Here is a 27,044-nt window from a genome sequence, read left to right on the forward strand (position 1 = left end):
CAAGGGAAAATGAGAGGATAATAGCACACAGTAATGAAATCCTGCTTAATAGGCATTGTGAAGCTTCTCTTGCAGTGTGGATTTTCTTTGTTAACTGGGAAGGACTACCTTCTCTGGTTCCCATTTTGCACTCTGGAAGTTTCTTTCTTATTCATCTTCCTCCATAGCCATATCTGAAGAAGGTTTGAGGAAAATACCCTCCTTGGGGGATATGGAGGTCTCAGAGACTGTATCCAGTTCACTGTTTAAGGCATTAAAAGTTTAGTGGTCACAGACTTTTTGCCAATGGACTGGTGGCTCCTTTGGCAATATAATCTCTTAAAAAATGTGTTATGTTTCTAATCTTTTTTTTTTTAACTTTTATTCAGCTATATGTGCCAGTAACCATAATTTAAAAAAAAAAAAAAGTGTCTTCTTGACTTGGGTACTTGGGTTCCAAGTCAGCCTTATTTCCTTGATTCCTCAACGCTATGCCCCTCTCTCTCATGTAATGATTAATTTGAACAATAGACTAAAGTGAAAGTGTAAGTGAAAATGTAATACCTTTAATTTGATTTTCACTGCATAGTTGAGTCAATTTGTTTAACTCAGAAATGCTGGGTTTTTTATGATTGGAGATTTTTTTTTCAATCTTACCTCTTACTATTTGGAATCCAGAGGCAGTCAGCTTTCAGTGTTGGGTAGTCCTCATTTTTAGCTGGTCTCTGCTTGAAAAACCAACCGTTTTTCTACCTAGTCATATCTTTATTGTAAAACTCTGCACAATGCCATCAAGAGTAATGAATTCACACTATCACTCTAGCTCTTTCAAGTTGCCTTGCTCCTTTTGGGACCTTTCAAGGTGCTTGGAGAAATGTATCGTAGAACTGTCTTCATGGTAGAAGAAAGGGGAAAACCTTGATCCTTTGGATCCTGTCTTACATTTCTGAGGAGTGGTCCCATGAGCCTTGATTCTCTGGAAATTGTGGATAGTGTATCAGTGAATGCGGAGTGGAGCCCAAAGTACATTTCACGCTGCAGTGACAGAAAATCACTGAGGAGTAAAGAAGAACGTGTATGGTGCAAAGGCCAAGGTAAACACTGTCATGTTGCATCTGCACAAAGACAAATTAGGCATTTGGGGAAGCATTTTGATGATAAGGAACAAAGACAAATCCATATGCATCCATATGCATCGTTGCCTCCTTTAGAGTGAAAGGATAATGGTATCATCAATCTGCCACCTACCTGCCAGACTGTGGGCACAGTGTAGGTCTCTGTTGTTGCTAGGAGGTTTGGTATTCATTACTAGCAGAACTCTGATGGATTTGCCTTAGAGAGAGACAATCTATTCTGTGGGGCCCATGCATAACCACTGTCATTGTCACCACAGCTGCTCTCTCTTCACACTCATTGCACAGGTCTTGGGTGGCTGAATAGGAGGTAAGATTTGCTTCCACAAGGTAGATCATCAATTTTCCTGGTTGTTGAGGGCCTACTCTGTAGTAGATATTGTGCAAGGCATTAACCCAAGATAAAAAGATCTACCTTCTTAGTACCACTATCATGGGTGTTTCCATATGTCTCTTTCCCTCATTTGCCTCACCATGTCTACAGTCATCCAGGTTTGTTCTTTTCATCTCTCTAATCAAGAAGTTTATTACTTCAGTTTTAACTTCTATCCACCTTCTTCTCTACAAAGGGGACAATCAGATGTACTGCTCACGTTTGGCCGGTTCCCTTCACCACTATCTTCTAAGGCCAGTTCTAAGTGGATCTGTGGTGTGACAGGTGTCCATTTACAGTTAGCACTGATATACAATGTTCTTCTTTCTGGGAACCAATGATTTAATGGATCTTATAATACTCAGTAGACTATTAAGAGCTATATTTCAAGTAGCAAATGATCTTCCACTGTCAGTGGCATAACCTTGTTCCAGAGCATGAGGGATCTGAGCCGGAACCCTCTTATTAGGGATTGCCAGAAATTCTATATTTATCTAGAAAGTAAATGAGATTAAGTGGAAAAAGTGCCCTTTACACAGCAAATATTCTGTACATTTTAACTGTCCAGCCCATAAAAAACATTGTTTTTGGTCCCAGATCCAGGACTGAAGCATTGAGTGTCTTTCCCTAATGTTTTACAGAGACTACGCACATTGTTAGGAATTTCTATATTAATGTTTCACTAAAGCCAGCTGGTTCCCCAATTCTGTTAGGAAAAATCTTTACAATGTTAATGAAGAGCCTGATGATCACAAAGGCAACCCCAAAGTATTAAGAAGATGGACATTAAATTGTTAGTTCTCAAACCTGTTAATTATCAGAAAAATATAGAGAATGTGTTTAAAATACATTTTATCTAACCCAATTATTCTGATTCAGTGGGCCTGGAGTGGGGCTCAAAACTCTATATTAAAAAAAAAAAAAAATGACCCAGGTGGTTGTGATTTTCAACCAAGTTTGGGAACCACTGCTCTAATCCACATGTGGGAAAAACCTGGTCACCGGCCATAGGTCCCAAAGCCTCTTTTTGCTCACACCTCTCAGAGAATGAGAAACGTCTGTGTTCAGAAAGGCAAGACTAATATCACGCAGCTTTCAAGGTGGTCTGCTTTACCCCAAGTGCCTAAAAACATAGTTGGCATACATTAGCCACTCAATAAATAGCTAATGAATGAATGAACACATGAATGAATGAATGAACCAATGTATAGTGTCAGCACTGTCTTCTGAATATTGTTTTTCTTTCCCTGATTAGAACACTTCTAATAATACAGCTTCCTTATTAACAGCCATACTCATTTATGCTTATACTTAAGCTGGAATTTTCAATTCAAATATTTGACCAAAAGAATCAGGAATTAAACAAGACTGGGCTACTACTGTTCACTTGAATAAAAACACTTCAAGCCCCTTCTGTTTCCCAACACTTTTCTTCTTCATAGACCTATTTTCAAAAAGTCTGAATAGTAGGAAACTATTTTACAGTTGATCCTGAGATGGTTGTCAACACTGTAAATAAGCAATTAATCCTGACACAGTTTTCCTCTTAAATATGTGTATTTTTAAACAAACTCTATGATATGCTTAGCTCTAGTAACAAAAAGATTTTTAAAAAAGTTTATCTCCCAATGATTTGCAAAAGTAGCTTGCTTTTTTTGAAGTATTAATAAACTCCTAAAAATGTGTATGGCTTTTTGAGACAATTAAGAAAAGAGCCCTTCTAATTTGTACCTTTTTTCTACCACTTAATTTCCTTTGTGTAGCGCTTCTTTCCACCCATCTCTATTGACATCTCATCTTAGATATCAAGATTGCTAGTAAGACCCTTTTATTCATTGTTTTTCTGCATTCGATGTATAGATTATTTGACTGCATTTCCTCTTGCCTTATAACATTTCATGTCTGTTCCTAGTGAAGGTCTCTATCTAAAAATAACATTCCGTTAGTGAGCATTTTACTAGAAAGTCCATTAAACACACCCATATATGTGTAAAGGTACATAATACATAGTTATCTTACATAAAATTTTACATTTATTTTTAGCGAAGTCATTTAAAGATTGTGCAATGTGGATTCGTGAAGGCTCAAACTCATTTTTACATATTCTTAATTTTATTATCATCTGATCACTATCTATTTGAGGAAGGAAGAATATAGACTATAAATAAAACAGTGAGCTAAGTGAATTTTGGGAGACATTTCCATTGCAAAAATATCCCCAGCCCTCTCCCACTCTATGTCTCTCACATGTGGACACACACACACACACACACACACACACCATCTTCTCTCATGGCCAATTCACATAGGTTAGTATTCCAGGAGCTTTATGTTAAGTTTTGGCTTTAAATAAATCACTTCACCTAGCCAAAACCACTGACTATTTTTTGGTTTCTACACAAAACTCTAATTTAGGTCCAGTTTCCTTCAAATTCAGTCCAGGTGCTAAAAAAGTCTCTTGGTTTTCCAAGGAACACTCAACAGAATTTCTCTCCTCTGTATTCATATTTATAACATAGCCTCTAAATAGTCTAGTATTTTGTATTTTCTGGATTAAAGTGGCTCCATAGTGAATTTGTAGTCCGTCAAATTCATAGAGACTCACTTGTAAGTGTATATTTTTCCTCTTGGAAATTACTGATTATTCCTTTAGGATCTTGTTTTCCATTAATAGCAAACTCTTAAATTCTTTAGAGAACAGGCATCTATGTTACAAGTTAGCAATGAAAAGAATAAAAAATAAATAAACCAGTTCTTTAGAATAACTTAGTTACCAACCAGTGTAAAAATTTAGAGTCATAGTAAATTCTGTAACTTTTGGCTTTTATGCTATTTAATTTGTAGTCCTAGAATTCTGGATATTTCTTTGAGGTTGGGGGCTCTCTGCTCAGTGGGAAGCCTGCTTCCCCCTCTCTCTGCCTGCCTCTCTGCCTACTTGTGATCTCTATCGAATGAATAAAATCTTTAAAAAAAATAAAAAGGGGGGGGGGCACCTGGGTGGCTCAGTGTGTTTAAAGCCTCTGCCTTCAGCTCAGGTCATGATCTCAGGGTCCTGGGATCGAGCCCCGCATCGGGCTCTCTGCTCAGCAGGGAGCCTGCTTCCCCTGTCTCTGTCTGCCTCTCTGCCTACTTGTAATCTCTCTCCCTCTGTCAAATAAATAAATAAAATCTTAAAAAAAAAAAAAAAGAAAGAAGAAGCAAAGCCTCTAATAATCAGGTGATATGTTTGGAAATGCTAATATACCTTATTAGAGAGCACAGCCGTACGGAGACAATATGGCACCAGCATGTGAGGGTTTAAATAATTTCTCTACCATTTGTAAGATAGATAACTGAAAAAACTACTCTCTTTTTGCCACAATGTATTTTCTGTGAAATAGAAAATATAATCAATTCTAATCCAAAATGTTGGTGCAAAGGTTATATCAGTTAATTTGTGTAATGAAATATCCAGAACATAGTGAAATTCAATAAAATTAACTCTTACAGTGGGTTTTGATGGATTTAGAAAATGATATGATGTCACATAGGTGGCATGGGAGACAATTATTTCTAGATGATTTAAAGTATCATGTTTTCTCAAGAGAACTGTCATCCTATCTTTGGATAATTTTAGGGCAGATAATGAATTCAGACAATTGGTCTCAAACTTTATATTAGAACCACATGTTTTCCAGTTACAGTGCAGATTCTGACTCAGTAGGTGAGGGTGGGGTCTGAGATCTGCATTTCTTTTTTTTCTTTTTTTTTTTTTTTTAAGATTTTGTTTATTTATTGGACAGAGAGAGATCACAAGTAGGCAGAGAGGCAGGCAGAGAGATAGGAGGAAGCAGGTTCCCTGCTGAGCAGAGAGCCTGATGTGGGGCTCGATACCAGGACCCTGAGATCATGACCTGAGCTGAAGGCAGAGGCTTTAAACCCACTGAGCCACCCAGGTGTTGCTGAGATCTGCATTTCTAACAAGCTCCCAGGTGATCCTAATGTTTGGTCTAGGGATTACACTTGGAGTACATGACTTAAACAACCTCTTAAGAATCTTTTAAGAAAAAAAAAAACTAATTTTATGTGTTTTGTGTATGTGTGTGCACGTGCACATGCTCACATGTATGTGTGTAAAATACTTTATGTGTCTCATATAAAACAACCTACTATTTAGAAATAGACTACACTTAATCGACCTAATGCATTTTGTTAATGTAGCAATCTCTTTTTCATGAACACTATGAATCTTAGTGTCATGAAAGAGTTTAAGTAGATGTTCTTATAATTTCTAAAACTCTTCTTGTATAGTAGCTTAGAACAGTGGTTTTCAAACTTCAGCTTCATGTCAATTACCTGAAGTCTTGTTATTAATTGGGTCTTCACCACAGAGTTTCTGATTCAATAGGTCTGGGATGGAACTTGGGCATCTGCATTTCCAACAAGTTTTCAGGTGTTGCACAGACTGCTTGACCAAGTACCACACTTTAAGAACCACTGGCTTAGAATACTCACTGGTTCTTCCTGAAGTCAGCTGGAGTCTAGCAATATTCTCTTGAGTCTTCACTATAAGCATACACTTCTGTACTTCTATTGGAGGCATTTCAACATTGGTTGTTTTGAAATACTGTGATATTGTGATTTATAATAAAAAATATATATTTCCTGTTCCTGGCATAGAGTTCCTAAAACACTTGGAATTTCCTGTGACAATAATGATAAAGGTGTCCTTTGCTAATTAGGTGAATCTTGGAAAGCCTAAGGATGGAGTGCTGGTTGCCAGGGGAATCAAACAAGTAAGTGGTTAGAGGGTTGGAACTTTCAATATCCACTCCCAGCTTCAACTTCTGGAGAGGGGAGAGGGGCTGGAGTTTGGATCAATAGGCAATGGCTAGTGAATTCATCAGTCATATCTGTGTAATGAAGGCTCCATAAAAACCCAAAAGGACAGAGTTTGGAGAACACATGGAAATTCTGGGAGAGTAGTGCACCTGGAGAGAACATGGAAGCTCTGGATTCATTCCCCATGCCTTCCCATATGCACTTCTTCCATCTGGCTGTTCCTAATATATATCCTTTTATAATAAACCAGGGATCCAGGAAGCAAAACATTTCTCTCAGTTCTGTTGGACACTCTAGCAAATTAATTGAACCCAAAGAGGAGGTCGTGGGAACCTGTAATTTATAACCAGTTATTCCAAAGTATAGCTAAGAACCTGGACTTGGAACTAGCATCTTAAGTGGGGATAGGAGGAAGGTGTCATAGGGCTGAAACCTTGACCTATGGAATCCGACACTATCTCAGAGTAGTGGTATCAGAATTGAGTTGAATTAAAGGACACCTAGCTGATGCCTTGGGAATTGCTTGTTGATGTGGGGAAACTTTCCCCTGCCACATTGGATTTGGTCTCGGAACAGCAAAAAAAAGATACCATCTTAAAAATCATGATTCTTAAATGTTTCAATTTCCTTACCAAGTTAGTGAAGCAGAAGATCTCATCACCTCCCATTTATCCCCACACAATAAAACATCCCCAGAGTCAATAGCAAAAGAGGCACTGGTTTTGATTAAAGAATAGTGAAATGATGTCTGTTTTTTATTAAGTATGAATAAATTATTAATATATCCCAGATGTATTTAGTGCCAAGACTGTCATGTTATAAATATGAAAAAGTAAACATGGATCACTAGAATTGGCCCTCAAATTCCATTGTCCACGTGAAAACCATTGATCTGATGGATAAAAGTCATGATCAGAAAACATCAGAATAGTGTCATCAGTTGAGTTTTAGCATATAATATATGGTTTTGAGAAAAAACATGGTATAGAATGGGTGCTCCACACTGAGTGAAATTAGGTTTGGAGATAAAGAGAAGTCAAAGGGTTGGGGTGGCAGGGGAGAGGGGTGGAGTAGAACCCACTAGATAAAGTTACTTGTTTGAACCCTGAATATGAAAACTTAATGTATTTGAGTAAGTCATACTTCCCATATTAACTCTTGTAAGTCTAAAGAACACTTTGAATAAAAACAAACAAACAAACACTTTGTCTTGGTAGTTGGAATCTGCATCTGAACTCCTCCACACATAGAATAACCTCAGGACCTATCAGTTCACCCTAGATTTACCTAACCTCTCAAGGATAGCTTTGAGAAAGTTAGACTCTGTTATCAGATTAGACTATTGAAATGCTCTAACCTCTTTGGTGGTGTACTCGGTCAGGGCTATTCTGAAAGGCACCAATCTGGTATAGAGAGGAAGAGTCTATAGATTAGCTTCTCCCATGCCCTTAGCTTCACAGCTGACTTCACTTATAATGAAATCCATGACTATTAGCTGTTGGTGCTCTTCTAGAAAATTGCCACCTGCCTCAAAGAGACTGCAAAAAGAGTGAAGGTCTAATGGCCAGGAGAACATCTTTAAAATGCTGTATTAATGTTAATAATATTGGGATCTGGACAAACTCATGAAATTAATCCTACTTTTTGACAAACTGCAATGAATATTTTTAATAGATCTGCTTGCACACTCATCTCAACATTGTAAAATGATAACACGGCAGAAACTGAAGCTATAATAGATATAATATCCTTAAAATGAAGGTTTAATAAACATCTAAAGATATTGCTTCCCAATTTAAAGCTGTACCATGACTATGAACACTAGCTTACTTGTTTTTTGCTTACTCAGGGTCCTACAACCTGAGTATTTACTAAGTGAGAGACATTATTCTACTCATTTTATATGTCCTGGTTAATTTCCACAAGCAATACATGAAGTAGAGGCTTCTCCTCTTACCCTAGAGGAAACTGAGACTCCTAGATGTTAGTAACTTGTCCAAGGTCACACAGAAGACAATAAATGCAGAATTTAAATGAGGAAATTTTGGACACCAGAAACTTTGATGTTAAAAACTGTAATACATTCTTTATATCTAATGATGGGAAATTTAGAATTGTCACCTGATGCCTATATAATGAAGTGATTATCAGGAAAAAAAAAAATGTATTTGATGGGAGGCAGTATGTTGTAATATAAAGAACAAGAACTAGGAAACAAGTTTGAGCCCTAACTACACATGGTGGTATTGAGGAAGTCAGTTATCCTCTCCCTAGACCTCTCAGATTTGTTACATATTAAATTTTGGTAATGTTTAACAGAAATAGATGACCTCTGATATTAGATGTAGTTATTATTCTTGGGTTAGATGACTGGATATATTTTTGAGGCCAATGCACTTTCAGCAGACTTCTATGCTGTCTATAAAAGAACAGATCTGAAGTGATTTATATTTCCTATGCCCAAGACGGCCAAGAACTTTTTCTTCCTATGATCACACTAAAATTTTAAGAAAAGGTGTATCATTGGGGCGTCTGGGTGGCTCAGTGGGTTAAGCCACTGCCTTCGGCTCAGGTCATGATCTCAGGGTACTGGGATCAAGTCCCGCATCGGGGGTCTCTGCTCAGCAGGGAGCCTGCTTCCTCCTCTCTCTCTCTCTCTGCCTGCCTCTCTGCCTACTTGTGATGTCTCTCTGTCAAATAAATAAATAAATAAATAAATAAATCTTTAAAAAAAAAAAGAAAGAAAAGGTGTAGCATTTTATTTCTTTTGCCCTTGAAAAATACTAATTCTCCTCAAGATCTAAATTGAGATTTGTAATAAAAATGGCTTTGTCTAGTGTTGGATTATTTTCTATGGTTTCATTGCCCAAATTATAATTAACTTCATAAATAATATATTCCAATTTCACTATCCAGTCTTAATAAGGCATGTATATTTGCTTCTATTTATATATTTTAAACCATATAATTACATTATTTTAGCAAAGAACATGGTAATTTTCACTTAGGGCATATTCAGAATATGGTTTGGGATTTTGCTATGTACAAATCCAGTAAGTTTGTCATAATTTGCTACTTCGACTAGGCACATGTGTGTGTGTTGCGGGGTCGGAAAGGGAGAGGATTTTTGTTTTGGTGAATATATGTGTGTAGAGAATCATTAACTATTTTAATTGAGGTAATTTAAAATCAGATCACAGAAAGAGACCAAGCTTCCTCTCATCTCTCTGAAGATTTGACTATGAAGGCATCAAATCTGGTTGCGCCTTCCGCTTTTCATTGGCTAAGATTTCATGGGTACTCTGAGGAATAATCTGGAAAGTTTCTCTTAGGACCTTTCAAAATTCAAAACTCTTTCAAGGGAAGAGACATGGAGGGGATAGCCCCTAAAGATGTAGCCCACTCCAGTGGAGACAAACACTGGCTCTAATTTCACCACTACGTTTACTTGCATGCAAAAGTTCCCAATAAAATCCAGCTGGTTTAAATTTTGTCTGCAGACCTGAAACCCAGCAAATTTGGCTTGGCTTCCTATTTTGCAGAAAATGCTTCACACAGCTTTAATCTGGAAACACTGAAGTGTACAAACCCTCAACAGAAACAACAGAACAGCTGTCTCCTACCTTCACTTTCTCCCACCTCTACCCTTAAAGCCTTGGGTGCTTTTAAAGGAGGGGGAAAAGCCTGCCTCTGAGCATGAATGATGGTATGAATCACCCATGACTACCTTTGTTGTTTGCTCTGAGCCAGAAAAGAAAGATTAAAGAGTTGCCATTGATGAGTGAGACAACTCAACTTTTGGCATCGCTAGAGAAGGAAGGAGCATTTAAGATCATGGAGGGAAATAAAACAACAATACTGTTACAATTTGAACAATAACAGGTTTCAGTATGTGAAAGCATAGTGTTATCTTTTCCATTTTCCACTCTTGTGCTTTCATTGGCTTCATACAATCCCCTTGTTGCCTATAATTGGGGATGGAGTTAGTGCCAAAGCTGCATAAAATAAGCAATCTTTCCTTTATACTTTCTGTGCATCATGATTGTGTATATGAAGTCATAAAAATAATTTATTATGAGCATGTGTATTCCTGGCTTAAAGAGCCAACTATTCTTGTGACAACAGTATAATAGCATCACATGTATACCCATAAAACACCATATGTGGGCACTTAATAGTTATTGCCCTGGCACCTCTATACTGGGATATCATCTTAAAGGGAGACCCCTTATATTAAAGAATGCTTGGTACTTAGACAAATAAAATCCTATAGATAAGATAGATGAGCAAGTAGTAGAGAGTTATTAAGAATTCACTGATAATGATAATCATTTGTCTTCCATTAGTATATCAGATTGTCTCAAACCACTTTCTAGAGTTTTTTGGTGGCTTCAGAAAAACCTTTTGCAGATTGCAAACATCAGCAAACATTCTCAGTCTCAAATTTGCAAGAATGCTCTAACATCACATAGATATCTAGTAAACTGAAGAATGGACACAACATAATTTTTCTTCTTCTCACTCATTACTCTTTGGAAAGCATTTATTTGCAGCTTGTGGCACAAGTCACAGTAAACAAATTGGTTTTCAAACTAGATAAAAGAGTGCAAAGAGTGCCGGAAACCTTCTTTGTGGCCCAGAGTGAGTGCTTGGTGATGTTACGAAAATGTGCCTCTGTAACAGAAACCATTGCCTATTGTCCCTTTCTTTCCTGCTGGCTTCCAGCTTAGGGCAAAATGGCTTCCTTTGAATACCACTGAGGATGGAGAGTAGCTTTCCTAGTTCTGATAAGCTTTGAGTGTGTCAGAACTCTGGGACCGGTTCTTAACTATTACATTAGCACCTGAATCAGGTGGCCAGAATCTCACTGTAGGCCTATGGTAGGGACTTTCAGAATAACTCAACCGAAGAAAAAGGCTAGAGCTCATTAGTTCCAGATTATATGTCTACTTTAGTTGGGAGTCAAGGTAATCTGCAAGGAGGGAAGCCATATAAATCAGATCGTGGGGTTTTCTTCAAAAGGCAGCTTATCTTAGTGATAGACTGCTATGTGTCATTGGGGTCTGTGTAGGAAGATGCCCCTGTTGATGTCTTAAGTTTCTAGAAAAACCATGATTCAATACCTGCATCTCTCTTCACTCACTCTTCTTAGTATAACAGCCTGAAACTTACAATGGTATATTGTTTAAAGTACATATGGTAGTTATTACATGGAAAATGTACACTAAGCATATGTCTACAACCCTAATAGCTCCTTCCAACACGTCTATGCGGCTGCTTCCACCCAGTCAATTTCTCTCACTGTTCTTTGGCCCAAACTTCCATTCCAGCACCCCTCCTCCTCTACAATGGAAATATTGTTGCTTTGAATTGTTTTGTTCTTTCTTTAAAGTTTTAATTTTAATTCCAGTTAGTTAACATACAGTGTTATATTGGTTTCAGGTGTACAATATAGTGATCCAACATTGATTGCTTTGTTCTTTTAATACAGATGGGTAGCTGAAAGAGAACTTCTGAGGTATAACATCTCTTATTGATCCAAATAGATACTTTTTTTGTTAGTAAAACTGGCTTAGCAGTTACTATCCCTATATCTTGTTAATCTCTACCAACTGTTGGGTTTTTCAAAGGCCTTTACCTTATTAAACATAAGTCCCTGGGGGTTCCTGGGTGGCTCAGTATGTTAAGCCTCCGCCTTCAGCTCAGGTCAGGAGCCCAGGGCACTGGGATCAAGCCCCACATCAGCTCTCTGCTCAGCAGGGAGCTTGCTTCTCTCTCTCTCTCCCTCTGCCTGCCACTCTGCTTACTTGTGCAGTCTATTTCTCGTCAAATAAATAAATAAAATCTTAAAAAAAAAAATCCCTGACTTCTTCTCTCTTTCTCATTAAGAACTTTCCACTAGCCTATTATAATGTGATTTAGAATTTGATTTCCTTCCTGTCCACTTCCAAAATCATGTTTTCAATTCACTATCAATGATTCTCCACCCTGACCATTCATTTTATCTTTATCATTGGATTAGAAGATATCTAAGAGCAAAGAATTTTGAGAATTTCTCTAAGCTTCCATCTCACATTTGTGAAATGAAACTAGAATACCCCAGTTCACCAGATTTTTTTTTCAGAATGAAAACATTAAAACTAATTTCAGTATCAATGGGGTTTTTGGAGATTTCCATGAGAAAGTGCAGTTGTAGGGAGGAATAGAAGGGAAAGCAATGGTAAGAGAAGAACTGATGGTGGTTCTTTTTCTCTACCCCTTCCTGCTCCTCTTCCTTTCTTTCCTTGGAAAGATCTTCTTGGGCCAATTCACTGAAGTATTTTAAAACATCATGTCATCTGAAGAACCGAGAAGTCACTTTTCTTTTTTTTTTTTTTTAAGATTTTGTTTATTTATTTGACAGACAGAGATCACCAGTAGGCAGAGAATCAGGCAGGGAGAGAGGAGGAAGCAGGCTCCCCGCTGGGCAGAGAGCCCGATGCGGGGCTCGATCCCAGGATCCTGCGATCATGATCCGAGCTTAAGGCAGAAGCTTTAACCCACTGAGCCACCCAGGCGCCCCTAAAAGTCACTTTTCATTTAGTCCTCTGCATTTTCAATATCAAATAAAACTCTAAGCTATATCGTATTTCATAAGGATGTAATTTATTGAATGAGTACTTCATGCTCTTCTCACATATCATCTGGTTTGACTTTTAACAATAAGCGTTGTGGTAGGCATCATTCCATTTTAAAGATTAAGGAACAGAGTCTCAGTAACTTTGCCTAAAATGACAGAGCTGAGGTGAGGCAGAGGCAGTTTTGATCCCTGCCTAATTATAATGCTACTATGTTCTGCACCATTCTGTTTTCCAACAAAAATCTCTTTGTTTTAAATATACCCATCCATTGTCTCTTTTCTCTACAATAGATTCTACCACCTATTTTTAGTTTTCATCTTCTCACATCTGATTTTTTCATAGTTTACTCACCAAACCAGCTGATTCACTATGACTAGACTAATTGCCCAACTGTGTCTTAATTGCATTTTTTCTGTCTGCAAAAGACACCTGTTGCTCTCCATTGCTCCTGCTTTCATCCTTCCCACATGTAAGCTTCATCTGATTCCCAAGAACACCCAGAATGCAAATCAGGTCCTACTTCTCACCATTCCTCAAAGCATATCTTTCCCTTAGCTGTCCCTTGTTGATTCCCACCTCACTTTATTTAAATTATTGCCCTTACCTGAAAGCAGATTGAGGACTTCATAAGAGCAAAGTCATGTATCATCCTACCAATATATTCCCATGTTGACTGCCATTGTGCTAGCTCTGAAGTAGGAAGTAATTACTTATCTGGAAAACCTTTACTTGGGTCCAGGTCTGGTGGTTTCTGCCACATGGTCCTGTGGACATTCATAGGTGACTAGATGTAAATGATCCGTGAACTCCTCATTCTGCTGGAATGGGTCTCCTAAGTAGAGGGCAGATTCTAAATTCTCCATATCTCGTGAGGACAAATGAGAAATTGACTTATGGCAGATTAACTGGCAGCAAATGTGGAATTAATGTTGCATCACACCAACCTCTCTAAGGGGTAATAGGAGTAGCATTTGGGGGTCAGGCATCTCCCAAGCTACAGGCTAAAAAATTTGTTTAACTCTAAAGAATAGAGAACAAGAGAAATTGTGGTATCACTTGCTTGTATATATGTATGTCTAGTAGAGGAAAGGATTATAAATAATGCCTGTATTCAGGAACACAAAATACCATTAGTCTGACTTTTCTGACTTTCCACTAACTATACAAAAAGAAGAAGCTGCAATAAACAGTTTGTGCCTACCCTAAATATATAAATATTTGTCTATCAATCAGATATGGCCATGTTTTCCAAGGGTTTTGTTTTGTTTTGTTTTCCTTTTTTAATGGATTACTAGATGTATTCCATGGAGAAAATAAACTTAGGTAAAGTTTCCCTTCTACTACAGCAAACAAAACAAAACAAAACACTGTAAAACACTTGCAGCCAGGACATAATTTATTTTGTCTAATCTAAAATTTTCCAAAGTAATTTGTTTATATGATCTTTAATTTGCCTAACACATAAACGGGTTCTATAGAACTAGCATTTCATAAGAGATATTTAGACAATTCTGCCTCTTCTGACAAACTTTGAATTTACTGTGTTGACTTCAAGTCCGATTTCTGAAATAAGAAATGCCAAAAGATTCTACTTCAGTGAATTGACTCAAGAAGATCTTTCCAAGGAAAGGAAAGAAGAGAAGGAGGACCCAAGGGGAAGAGGAAAAGAGAAAGACCCATCAAAGGAATCGCTTCTCTTATCCTTGCTTTCCCTTCCATTCCTCCCTATGGTTGTACATTCTTTCTCACAGATGTCTCCAAAAACCCTAGTGATACTAATATTAGTTTTAATATTTTCATTCTCAAAAAAATTCTGTGAACCTAGGTATTCTGGTCTCATTTTTACAAATGAGAGAACTGAAGCTTAGAAAAATTCTCAAAATTCTTTGTTCTCGGGGTGCCTGGGTGGCTCAGTGGGTTAAAGCCTCTGCCTTCAGCTCAGGTCATGTTCTCAGGATCCTGGGATCGAGCCCCGCGTCAGGCTCTCTGCTCCGTGGGGAACCTGCTTCCTCCTCTCTCTGCCTTCCTCTCTGCCTACTTGTGATCTCTATCTATGAAATAAATAAATAAATAAAAATCTTAAAAAAAAAAAAAAAATTCTTTGTTCTCAGATATCTCCTAATCCAATGATCAAGATACTTACTCTTTGTCTATCAGTAAACAGACCTGATTTTTAGAACTAATTACTAGGCAAATAGTTTCTTAACACATTACTATTGATCAATAATGATATGCATTCATTACAGATGGGACAATGATTTTTCATTTTTATTTATTTATTTTTTTTTAAAGATTAGTTTATTACTTGAGAGAGAGAGAGAACACAAGTGAGGGGAGGGACAGAGGGAAAGAGGGAGAGAGAGATTCCTCAAGCAGACTCCCTTGAGCACAGAGCTCTGTCCTGGGATTCTAAGATCATGACCTGAGTCGAAATCAAGAGTCAGACACTCAACTGACTAAACCAACTAGGTGTCCTTGAATTTTCATTAAAAATGATAATGATATGTGAAAAATATGTGATTTATCTAATGACCCTTTGTCAATGGCAAATATAAAAAACTAAACATTATATAATCATACACTATACATGATGATACTACACATTGACAGATATGCTATATCAAAGGTAAAATTGCTAATATATACTTTTGACCATTAGATAATTGCATAGGCATGGCATTATGATAGCCATATTACACTGCAAATTAGATAAATCTGGTGTCTATTTTTAAGAAGTTTGCTATCTAAGAAAAGCTAACTACATATATCATACTTTTATATTCAGCTTTCTCCCCCAAATTTGTAAATTTATGTTTAGGGAAGAGATACTGCAATTATATACCTTTTTTTTTCCTTTTAAAAACCCAGTAATTTATAAAGCTTTCAAATTATCTCGTCATCCCAAATGTCTATGAAGACTTTCCAAAATGTATCCCTTTTCTTCATTTTTTTCCCTAGCTCTCTTGTCCCTGGTGTTTTCAATCAGCCTATGAAAAATTGTGGAAGCTGCCAGGTAAAGTCTTACACATTTTCAAAACAGTAGACATTAGGGAATCATTCAGTTCCAAGTAGAGGTATCAGTAGATATCAAGTAGACAATGTTTTGCCACATATACTTTTTCATAAAAAAAATTCTATAAGAAATCTCCATATAGGAAAACAAAAACTTATGAAGTTGATAAAATATGGTGTAAACTATTCCCATTCTTATCTTACATTTGTCTCATTACAAGCTCTCCTAGTGCTTGTAAAATATAATTCAAGGTAAAAATTACTTTTCAATTTTGGGAACACATTTTTTTCCAATAAATTCATTCCAGATAGAGGTACTTTGTAGAGAGTGGGGTTATTTTATATTTTTATCTGACTTAGGTTGTATCAATGTAGACATAGATTTTAGCAACCAAAGAAATAGCCAAATCTGATTTTAAACAGTTACAACCGATCTTTTGTGCATTATGCTTTGTGTGCCCTTTGCCTGCTGAATATGCTGGAAAGCTTCATGTACAGTCTTTACATCTGTAAAAACAGAAAATGCTCACACTGATAACATAGTCTAAGATAATTGCTCTAAAGATTGCAGCATTTCTTTAATATTTCTGTTAAATGTCAAAGTTAAAGTGGTTGATTTATTTCATTACACTGAAAATAATGAACATATTTCAATAGGGTTTGCAAGTTGAAACATCATACAGATGTATGTGAGTCATTTCAGAAGCTTTATTTAGATGTGTGTCACCTCTTCTATTGTAGATTTCAGCAACAGAAATATGTGATCATGAACATTTGCAAGCAAGTACTACTATGAAATATTTCTCATCGTGCAACACTATCAAATACAACTTGTCTCTATTACTTTTCAAAATTTATCACTTAATACAGATGGCTGCCATATTAGAAAACACTGAAAATGTTTTTGCATAATTTTTGTGACCTCCACGGGGTAAATTTTACATATATATTGTAGAAGATTTTCTTATGGATTGTATCTTCACTATTTACCAATTCTGACCTTGGATAAGACAACTATTCTGAGTCTGAGTTTCTTAATCAAGTTGAGCTAGTAATTCCTATTTGGTAGATACTGTGAAGTTTAGCAGTGTTTGTCAAAATGCCTTTTAAAGTATTAAGCACCGTATTTATAGAAGTAAAGCATTTTGTTTATTCTATGAGTATGTACATGTATTTCTCCTTGTGTAGGTCTGTGTTTATACACTGTATATACTCTATACACACACAGGCACACAGAGAAAATATATGTTCTGCTAGCAGCATCAACATCATCTGGGAAGTTATAAGAAATGCAGAATTTCTGTCTCATCCCAGACTTACTAAGTCAGAATTGGCATTTTAAGGTAAAACAAGAACAATGTTAAAGTTTGGAAAGCATTGTTCCATGTAGTCTACTTACAGTCTGATCTTTCTCTCTTTCCACCAACACACACATATATATGTAGCAGCCAGAGGGCTAGGCTAAGAAGGTAGATTTATCATCATAAGTTGCTAAAAGAGAAGTCTAGGAGAGTACTTTATATTTTAACTAGAACTGACCATCAATAATAGTGGAAAGATAAAAGATATTAAGTGGCTTATTCCTGGAATAGTGTTTACTGCTGTCAATAATGAAGCAGAATGGATCATTGCCTTTAAAGTTTGAATTAGATAATCTAAGTCATCCTATCCAATTTTGTGATTCTACTATACATGCATACTTATATATTTATTGATATATATTCTAAACATGAATATTTAATTCTTATCTCCAATCTATATCTTTAGATCTGTTTTGCATGAGCCCACAGGTGACAAGATATTTTTAATTCCAAGATTTAAAATTGCTGCCTTCTAAAACAATCATAGTATATTTATGCATATTTATCATATATAAATCATAGTGTGTTTATCTAATCTAGTGTTGGCTATTATGTAGCAATGCATAATTTGCATTCTAATTGCTTCCTCAGTTGCTATTTCATTATTTGCAGAAACTACTGAGGAAAATGTGAACAGCTGAGACTCATTATAATCTCTAAGCAGTCTACTAGATGTGTGGGTAACACTGTTACTCAACCAAGGGCCAAAGAACTTGACGTGCCAGATTTTTCAATACAGTCAGTTACTAACACAGAGCTTTTGGTTCATGACAAAAGATCAAGGCAAATCTTCTCCAGTGCATGCTTATCCAAATATGTGTTTTTTTGCTTTTGTTTTTGTTGACATACAGAAAGCTGTATATATGTAATGGATAGAACTAGATGAGTTTGAAGAGAAATATACATGATGAAAGTCACATCACCACAGTCGGTCCCATAAGTATATCTATTACCTCTATGAGTTTCTTCCTATCCCCTTTTTATTACTATTCTGCGTGTGTGGTAGGAACATTCAGCTTAATAGCTGCCCTCTCAGAAAATGTTTAAGTGTAAAAAATAGCATTATTAACAATAGGCTCCATGATGTATAGTAGGTCTCTAGGACTTACTCATTTTGCATAACTGAAACTTCATATCCTTTGACTATGTTGGAAGAGGCTATCCAAAGGATATTACTGCTGGTTAATTTGTGAGCTGTACCAGGGAGACGGGAGGCTCCTTGCCCCCTCCCCTGTTCTTGGAGTAACATTCTACTCACTGTTCCCATAGCCAGAGCTGTTTCAAGGATGCAGTCTTGAACAATGTGTTGTTGTTGTGACCATATGGACTATAGATGTGACTGAGCCCCATTTAAGACCTCTGTATAAACTTTTAAAATTCTAGTGGTTGAGTGCTAAGATCTACTATCTCGTGACTGCCCAAGGCAAGTCCCATGCATTAAGTTCCCTTGCTTATTAAAACAACCACCTAACAATCTGGAGGGGTCTGCCTCTTTCTTTAGTCTTTCCTTTTCCTCTGTGTATGGAGAATCAGTTAACAGATTTCATCCAGGGAACTCCTGAGGTTTGCAAACCAACAGGCTAATACTGCTAAGTTCCCCTTTCCCCCTGGCGCCTGACAAACGTAGTTAGCCATACATAGTGCAAGAAGATAAATCCAAGACATCATCTCATCTTCTTTGAATTTATCAACTAAATGAACGAAGATGCTGCATGTTATTATTTAGGGAAAGCATGTATTTGGTCAATTTACTCTTTACAACATACATTTTAGCAGTGATGTTATACTGTCATCATATGGGTTTAATACCTTGGTTTATCATGTTATTAATGTGTTATTTTTTCCAAACTTAAAGATGTTTATATGTTTTCCTTTCTCCCCAGCTGCAATGCCTCTTAGATCCATTTTGGAAGGTGATTTTTATACACTAATGATAGAAAGGTCCATGATACATGGACTCTCACTACTGATCATTAAGTGAAAAAATTCAAAACTTGTTTCCAATTTGGGAATTGATGTATCTTCAGATGACCATATTGAAATATTGATCAAATTAGAAATAGCCTCAACCCTTGGATATGCAAGAAGGTCATCCTTGCATTTTTATTCTCAATGAAATTTTGTCGTGGTTTTGGCAGCCTTTTATTTAAAAATGGAAAGAAGCCAATAACATTTAACTATGCTATGTGACATGTTAGCAATGTTTTAAAAAGCTATAAAACGTATTTAATTATTCTATGAAAATGTTCACTTTGTCAAGATTTTTCTTCCATGCAGACCTGTATATGTAAACAGAATTTTAATCGAAGATTTACAAAGGTGCACTATATGATATATTTAATTTCTACTTCAACTATTCTGACATTTCTTTTTAAATCATTATTTTGTATCTGATCTATTGTATCTTTATTTATGCATTTACCATTTCATAAGAATTATAAAATGTAAATTTTAGATCCCATCAGCTCTCAGCCACTGCTACACAAGAATTTGGAAGAAAAAGAAAAAAAAAAAGAAATGATCACATCTCTGTAGTCATTTGAGGAGAACACTATTTAAATTTGTTCTTAATATAGGCCTGAAATTAATCTTGATTTCCTGTCAAATGTACAGGGATTTTACAATATAGTTCATAATAGTGTTTAACTCCTCTAGGGTATGAGTTAAGATAAACAAGTCACTGACAGTGTTTATCTATAAATATAGCAGATGGTGTGGGACTGAGGTTGGTTATTAACTCTGCCGACTTTAATTTCATGGTTATAAAACACTGTAAACCTCACTGTTTATAAAAGGCAGGGAAGAATCTCCAATGGGCTTCAGTAGCCAAGAAACCCTCTGTAACATTAATCTCTCTAACTGATACTTGGTATCCTCCTAGGGTGCAATATTTAAGATTGTGGAGTGATTGCTAGACACATTAAAATTTTCACTGGGATCATTAGCTAACATTTCTGTCATTGATCTATTATAACTTTGTTAATGAGTTCCATGTGAGTGAAATTTAGTGAATGAGACGATTCTTTCTAAACTTTGGTAGGTGAATGTTTAACAATTACCTTAGGCAGATATATTTAAGAGGCAGCCTAATTTGTCAGAATAGTAACCTTTTTCTTATGTAAAGATGAATCATGGTACCTAACTAGATCAAATGTACTTAGGGATAGAATTTCATAAAGAAATACTATAGCATCATTCAAATAATTAGCCAATGTACATTATACATCTATATGTAAGCCATGGATCTGCCTCAAAATGCCATAGAATTTTAAATTTAAAAGAATTAAAACATTGCAAAATGCCATAGAATTTTTTTAAAAACAAAACTATCCTTCATATTCTGAAGTGATTTGAATATAAAATTTTAATATAATTTCACCAAATCTGTAAGATCAACTTGATTAAAATTAATGCTTCCCCAAAAAAGGAACCACTAGTATAAAAATGATATTATTTAAAATAGCTTAGTTTTCCCATTCCAACTTTATAGTGAATAACAAAATGTATTTTATGACCACAAAATTGAAAAAAAAAATTCACACACTCTACCTCTATTACTTTTGCTTTTAGAAGAGATTGATTTTTCAGTTCCTAAGAAAGTCAGACTTCTATAAATATATGATAACCCAATATGTAAGTCTAGAAATTTAAAAAATCTTAAACTAAAACATCTTCACTGTATTAGAGTTCAGACTCCTTGAAAATGGGTTTTCTAATAACAAAATCTTCCCTTTTCTACCTCTTATGTTGGCTCCTTCTCTTGGACCCATACTGAGAGCTTTGTTATGATCTGAAGTCTGTCTCCTCTGCTTTCTGCTGATTATTCCTAACTTAGACCTCAAATCTTGGCTTCCAAGCAGCTGGCTTGTGTACAGCCACAACTCTTGGTAAGGAAAGGACTAGATGGGACTATTGGTAATATGTCTTTCCATCTCCCTTCCTACTCAGAGCCTCTTGTCACTAATTGTCATCAGATGTGGATTCCACTATTTGATGCACTCATTTCTACAAACAATAGTCTACTCGGACTTTCAGGTCTCTAAGGACACGAAACAGAGAGGACAGCCAGTCTCTCAAGGGGAAACTTTATCTTATCTCCCCTGCCCTTTTTCAAAGATTCAAATCCTACCTGAATCTTCATCATCAAAGAAATTGGTTATTGGGCTATTGGTATATTTAACATTCAAATCTGTGTTGAACTGAATCAAAACTAAGGGTGAGTTCACTTCAAAGTTATCGATGAATGTCACTAAAAATGAATCCGTTAATTAGTTTTAAGGATCCCATCTTTTTATCTTGTGAGTTGTGAAGTGAGATAGAAATGTGTTTAGCAAAATGTTGCCACAAAGACTAGAGCCATAGACTGACTTTTCCATAAAAGTGACCCTTTTTGTGACCCTTTCCCGTAAGTGTGACAAAAGCTAGTTGACAACAATAGACAGGGAAGGAATTTCCAAGAGACAGAGTAGGGAAATAAGGAAAGTTGGATGTTGAAGTCTGAGGGTGAACAGAGTGATTGTTTTAGGGACTTGATAAGAATTTTTAAATAGAGGGGTGCTTGGGTGGCTCAGTCAGTTAAGCTTCTGCCTTCAGCTCAGGTCATGACCTCAGGGTCCTGGGATGGAGCCCCAACCTCGGCTCTCTGCTCAGTGGGAAGTCGGATTCTCCCTCTCATTCTCCCTCTGTGCTCTCCCTCTCTTTATCTTTCTCAAATAAGTAAATAAGGTTCTTTTTTTTTTTTTTTAAGATTCATAAATACAAAGTATTTTAGGGAAATGAAATATCCTTAAAAGCACATTGGAATAATTATGCCCATAAAACAAACAGGAAACTTTTTAATATTACAATGGGTAGCTTCAAGTTGCTGATTTTTACCCCTGGTCTGTATATAAGGTACAGTGAACTGTCGTAAAGTATAATGTACTTCCCTAATCATGGTTTTGGGGGGAAAAAAAAAACAGCAATCTCTGTAGAGAAATTATCTTATTAAAAGGTGGAAAAAAAAAAAAAAACCTGTTAAAATGTAAGGAACGTGCTCCTGCTTTCATCCTCACCTATCAGATTTTATTAAGAGAGCATCAGAAATAAACTGCTACCTTGTAATATAATATAAAACAAATTACAACCCTTAGAAAAATGTTATGTATGACTTTTAAATACTCTAATCTAATTTTCATTATTTTCTTTCAGATTATCTGAATCTGTCTAATGCCAAAGGCATGGCATTGCATAAAAGAAAGCCTGCAAAGGAGATAACTCTGAGTGGATTTCATTCCCCTTTCAATGGTCAGTTAAAAATCCATCCTCTATTTTTACTATTTATTCTCTCTCAAAAATTCAGTAGTTGTTTTTTTTTAATCTTTCATTTCTAGGAGAAGTAATCTATGCTGTCATGTGCATGACGGTCACCTGTGGAATCCTTCTCTTGGTTATGCTCAAGCTGAGGTAACTGGATACAACTCAGAAGGGAAGGGCTGGAACAGAATCGGCCTGGTTACAGCACATTTCACAATGGCAGACCCTACAAAGGGCCTGAGAATGAAAGCTTCTCCATTAAGACATACTAAATCATTTTTTAATGTGGGATAGGTCCATGGAAACATTACTGTAAGTCTTCAGATGCAAGAGAAATGTGATCAGGGAGATTTTTTTTTCTTTAATGTTGCATTTTAGCAGCACATGTGCATCGTTCCCCCCAATTAAACTGTTATCAATCTTTCCCCTGGTTTTCCTACAAATTTCAAGTTGAACTTTGCTGCATTCCTCATTCAAATCATTTGCAATCATCAGCTTACCTAACAGAGCTGTTGTGGACTTTGTACGGTTTATATTTATCTGAAGATTTCCTCTTCAGTTTCTTATATGCTAATAAACTGTATTCATGTATTAATATACAGTTATTAAAAGAAGCATTTAATGAGACTTCACAGGGTACCCTTAGAAACACTCATTACTATTTCCTCACATTAATTCACTCTTTCCAAATCTTTTTCCTTGGCTGTCCTCATTGCTGGAATGCGGTAATGCTCCAGCAAACATGTGGGACTTACATTAGAGATTTATCAATGTCTATATTTCTATATGTCCAGGATCTAAAATTTTTCCACTTATTTAATATTGACCAATAGACATAAAACGGTGTATATTTGCTTACCTTTCACTTAAAAAAAAAACCTTCATATTTATGAATCAGTGATGTTCATTTTCTTTTTTCTTTTTTTTTAAGATTTTTATTTATTTGACAAAAAGAGAGAGTACAAACACGGGGAGCAACAGAGGCAGAAGGAGAAGCAGACTCCCCACTGAGCAGGGAGCCTGATGTGGGACTTGATCTCAGGACACTGAGATCATGACCTGAGCTGAAGGCAGCCGCTTAACCAACTGAGCCACCCAGAAGCCCCTGATGTTTGTTTTCTTGTTCATTATACACGAGTGTGTATTTGTGTCTCATTTGAGTATCGTGCAATGAAGAAATATATGTGTTTGCATATATACATTTATATCATGTATAGGCACACACACACAGAATATATTTATCAGTAAGATGAAGTCTAGAGAAGAGCAATGGCAATAGACCTTTCTCTTATGGCAATCACAGAGAACTCAGTACACTACTCAATGCTTGTATACTGATGGCCCCTCCAGAAATCTCTCACTTTAAGACCTTGACAAGCAGGCAGATAAAATGAAATACTTACGTGGGGAGGTATATGGCAATACCAACAGGTCAGGCCCTTGATGAGTTTACACCCTGCCTAAATATATTCCAATGAATTTTTTAAATGCAGTATCTACTTATCCACTCGTTGGATCCCAACCCATGGAGCATTTCATTTGGTGCTCACCAACACAAGTACCCAAACTGCTTTTCTCCAAGGCCTTAAAATGGTATGTGTATGAGATGTTCCTTGGGTCCCAAGATACAGTTTAAAGGCTAAATAGCTCTAGTTTCTAAGGGGGTTAATAGCATTGGAATTTATTAAACTTGACTTTGTCTGGTTTAAAATACTTGAGAGCACTATCAGTTACTGGACCTGCCTACCTATTCCATTATAGACATATCATTTCAGAGAGACACAGAGGGTTTTCTTGTTTAGCCAAAATTTTATTTTAATGGTTCTGAATCTTTATTTCTTAGACACACATAATGTATAAACTTCATATCTACCACATTGCGTTTTTACAGATTACTGTTATACCGCAGATAAGTAAGGTGTTGTCTTTCAAAATCCCCTGTGTAAGATCACCTTCTTTCTCATCTGCCTATCCCTTTACTGGATTTCAGTGTGGGTGTTTTCGACAAGAATCTTGAATTTTCTCTAATGTGTATTTTAAGGCAAATCATTCCTACTATTAAGTACACCACATGTAGTTACAAATTATTTTCCATACAATTTAAAATAATCTTTACCCATAATCTGAAAGATCCAGAAAGTAAATGATCTAGGGTTAAGTAAATGACAAAATTACAAGCCATCATGGAAAGGACAAAATAAACAAAATCATCAGTTACAACAAAACCCATGTTACACTAGGGATGACCAGCACCTTTTAATGAAAGAAGGCTGGTTGCCACTTCAGGCATTTGGGAATACCTTTCTGCAACACAAATTAACATTTTTACATTTGTTTCGTGTTATGTGAAATTAAAACAACCCTGAATTTTTGGAGGAATTTGTAGAGAAGCCAATAATTTAAAACTTAAATATTGAGGCACCAGGACACCTGGGTGGCTCAGTCAGTTAAGCTTCTGTGCTTGATTTCGGCTTAGGTCATGATCTCAGGTCCTTGAGATCAAGCCCCACTTGGGTTCTTTGCTTAGTGAGGAGTCTGTTTCTCTCCTTCACACTCCCCTTTTGCCCCTCACCCCTTCTCTTTCTAAAATAAATAAATTAAATTAATATAAATAAATTTTAAATATGAAGTAAGTCTTAAATAACTTAAAACTTAAATGTAATTTAAAAGACTCTTAAAATAATGATTCCTTGGAAATCACAGTTAAATGCATACTTCTTAGAAAGATTATAGAATATTTGACTATTGAGACTTTACATTCAGGAGCTTGATTTATTTATAAATAAATTTTAAATATGAAGTAAGTCTTAAATAACTTAAAACTTAAATGTAATTTAAAAGACTCTTAAAATAATGATTCCTTGGAAATCACAGTTAAATGTATACTTCTTAGAAAGATTATAGAATATTTGACTATTGAGACTTTACATTCAGGAGCTTGATTGTATTTTTCTCTCCAGGGATAAAATCCATCCAGAAATATAAGCACATAGAAGCTCATTTGTAAAATCATTAAAATGGCATGTTGTTAACTTTAACTTTTACTTTTATATAGAACTTCCAGGATATCAAGTCAAACAAGAGATCATTCACCAATCCAAATACCTGGAAGACTGATTCTTTAAGAGTCACGGATCATTAACAACCACTTTCTTTACAGGAAGTCTTTGTAGTCAGTCAACAGAATATCCCAGCTGTCATCAATAAAGAAAATGTGAAGACGGATTCATTGATATTAGATAGTTAAGGATAATAATGTAAGAAATAGTAATAATGGCATGATGTTAGATTTTTTTTTTAAGAAAGTATTCAAGTAAAAATGTATGGTGGTAACTTTTATGACACTGGTAGAAAATTAAAGTCTTCCTTGAAGGCAAAATATGTTACCCCAAGTTACAGTCTGCATGATCTATTTCATAATAAATTTGAATCTATATAATAGTAATTAGTTACATCAAAATATGATATAGTTAGCAGGGTTTATTTTTCCTGATCAATCTTATAAGTTCCCATTGACTTGCCAAAAGGAAAATGCTAATGGAGATATCCAGTATAATTTGTTATTTGTGTACTCTTATCCATTTTCAAATCATTAGCTACATCATTATCATTGATTTTAAGTTCCTACATATATTTGTCTAGATGATTGGTCTTAAATATCAGAAATGAGATCTTTGGTTTTTGTAACTTAAATACTGTTGAATTTCACTTCTTTAATTTGATGTCTTTACTTCATACCTATAAAAATGTGGAGTAACACATTGCCTGAAAAACTCAATGTGCATTTCAGTAATGACATACTCATGAGTTTAATTTTTCTATGCTAACTACTATGAATTTCTGCAATAATAAACTAATACTCTAATTATTATAGTCTGTATTGTTTCCATATGTTACTTTTGGCCTGATTTGACACCAAAGTACAACTGTGATTAGAAAATCATGAAAAAGATGTTTGTTAGTTTACTTTTTGATACATATGTGCTTTTTACCTGTCTGCAATCATATTAGTATCACTGCCTAGAATACATATGAGGTTTTATTATCTATAGTGGCACAGGAACACAAATATTCAATAAACTGAGCATACTAATAAATAGTGATATATTTACATTTAAAGGTCATTTTCTGTTTGGTCTCATATCGATTGCTGTTTACCATGTTTCAGATTAAATCACTATATTAAATTAAATTTGAAGTTACCATTTGACTACGTTTACTGAAAAACCCATCTTTCAAATCAGGGAAGAATGATTTGGGAAGTCAGAAAGCTCTCTCAAGAAGTTCTATATATTCCAGTGTCTGTTAGCTCCCTAAATTATATGAAGAGAATGTAAGCATTTCTATCTCCAAATCCCTGCTATATAATATGATCTTGCTAATGTCCAGGAAAAACAGACTATCTCTGGAAAACTGAGGAAAGAAGTCAAGTTGCTTTTAGAAATATGTC

At 35.7% G+C, this 27,044-nt stretch overlaps 1 protein-coding gene across 1 annotated transcript in view; it reads left to right on the forward strand.

The window, feature by feature from the left end:
• The window catches only part of GFRAL (GDNF family receptor alpha like), a 59,864-nt gene extending 34,145 nt beyond the window's left edge, over positions 1 to 25,719 (forward strand). Inside the window, exons 7-9 of the mRNA XM_059179312.1 lie at positions 22,490 to 22,585; positions 22,672 to 22,744; positions 25,650 to 25,719. Of these exons, the coding sequence (XP_059035295.1) occupies positions 22,490 to 22,585; positions 22,672 to 22,744; positions 25,650 to 25,719 (239 nt within the window). The remainder of the gene's footprint in view (positions 1 to 22,489; positions 22,586 to 22,671; positions 22,745 to 25,649) is intronic.
• Positions 25,720 to 27,044: the final 1,325 nt, after the last annotated feature.

This window comes from Mustela lutreola, chromosome 6 (genome assembly GCF_030435805.1).
Source record: "Mustela lutreola isolate mMusLut2 chromosome 6, mMusLut2.pri, whole genome shotgun sequence".
Taxonomy (NCBI): domain Eukaryota; kingdom Metazoa; phylum Chordata; class Mammalia; order Carnivora; family Mustelidae; genus Mustela; species Mustela lutreola.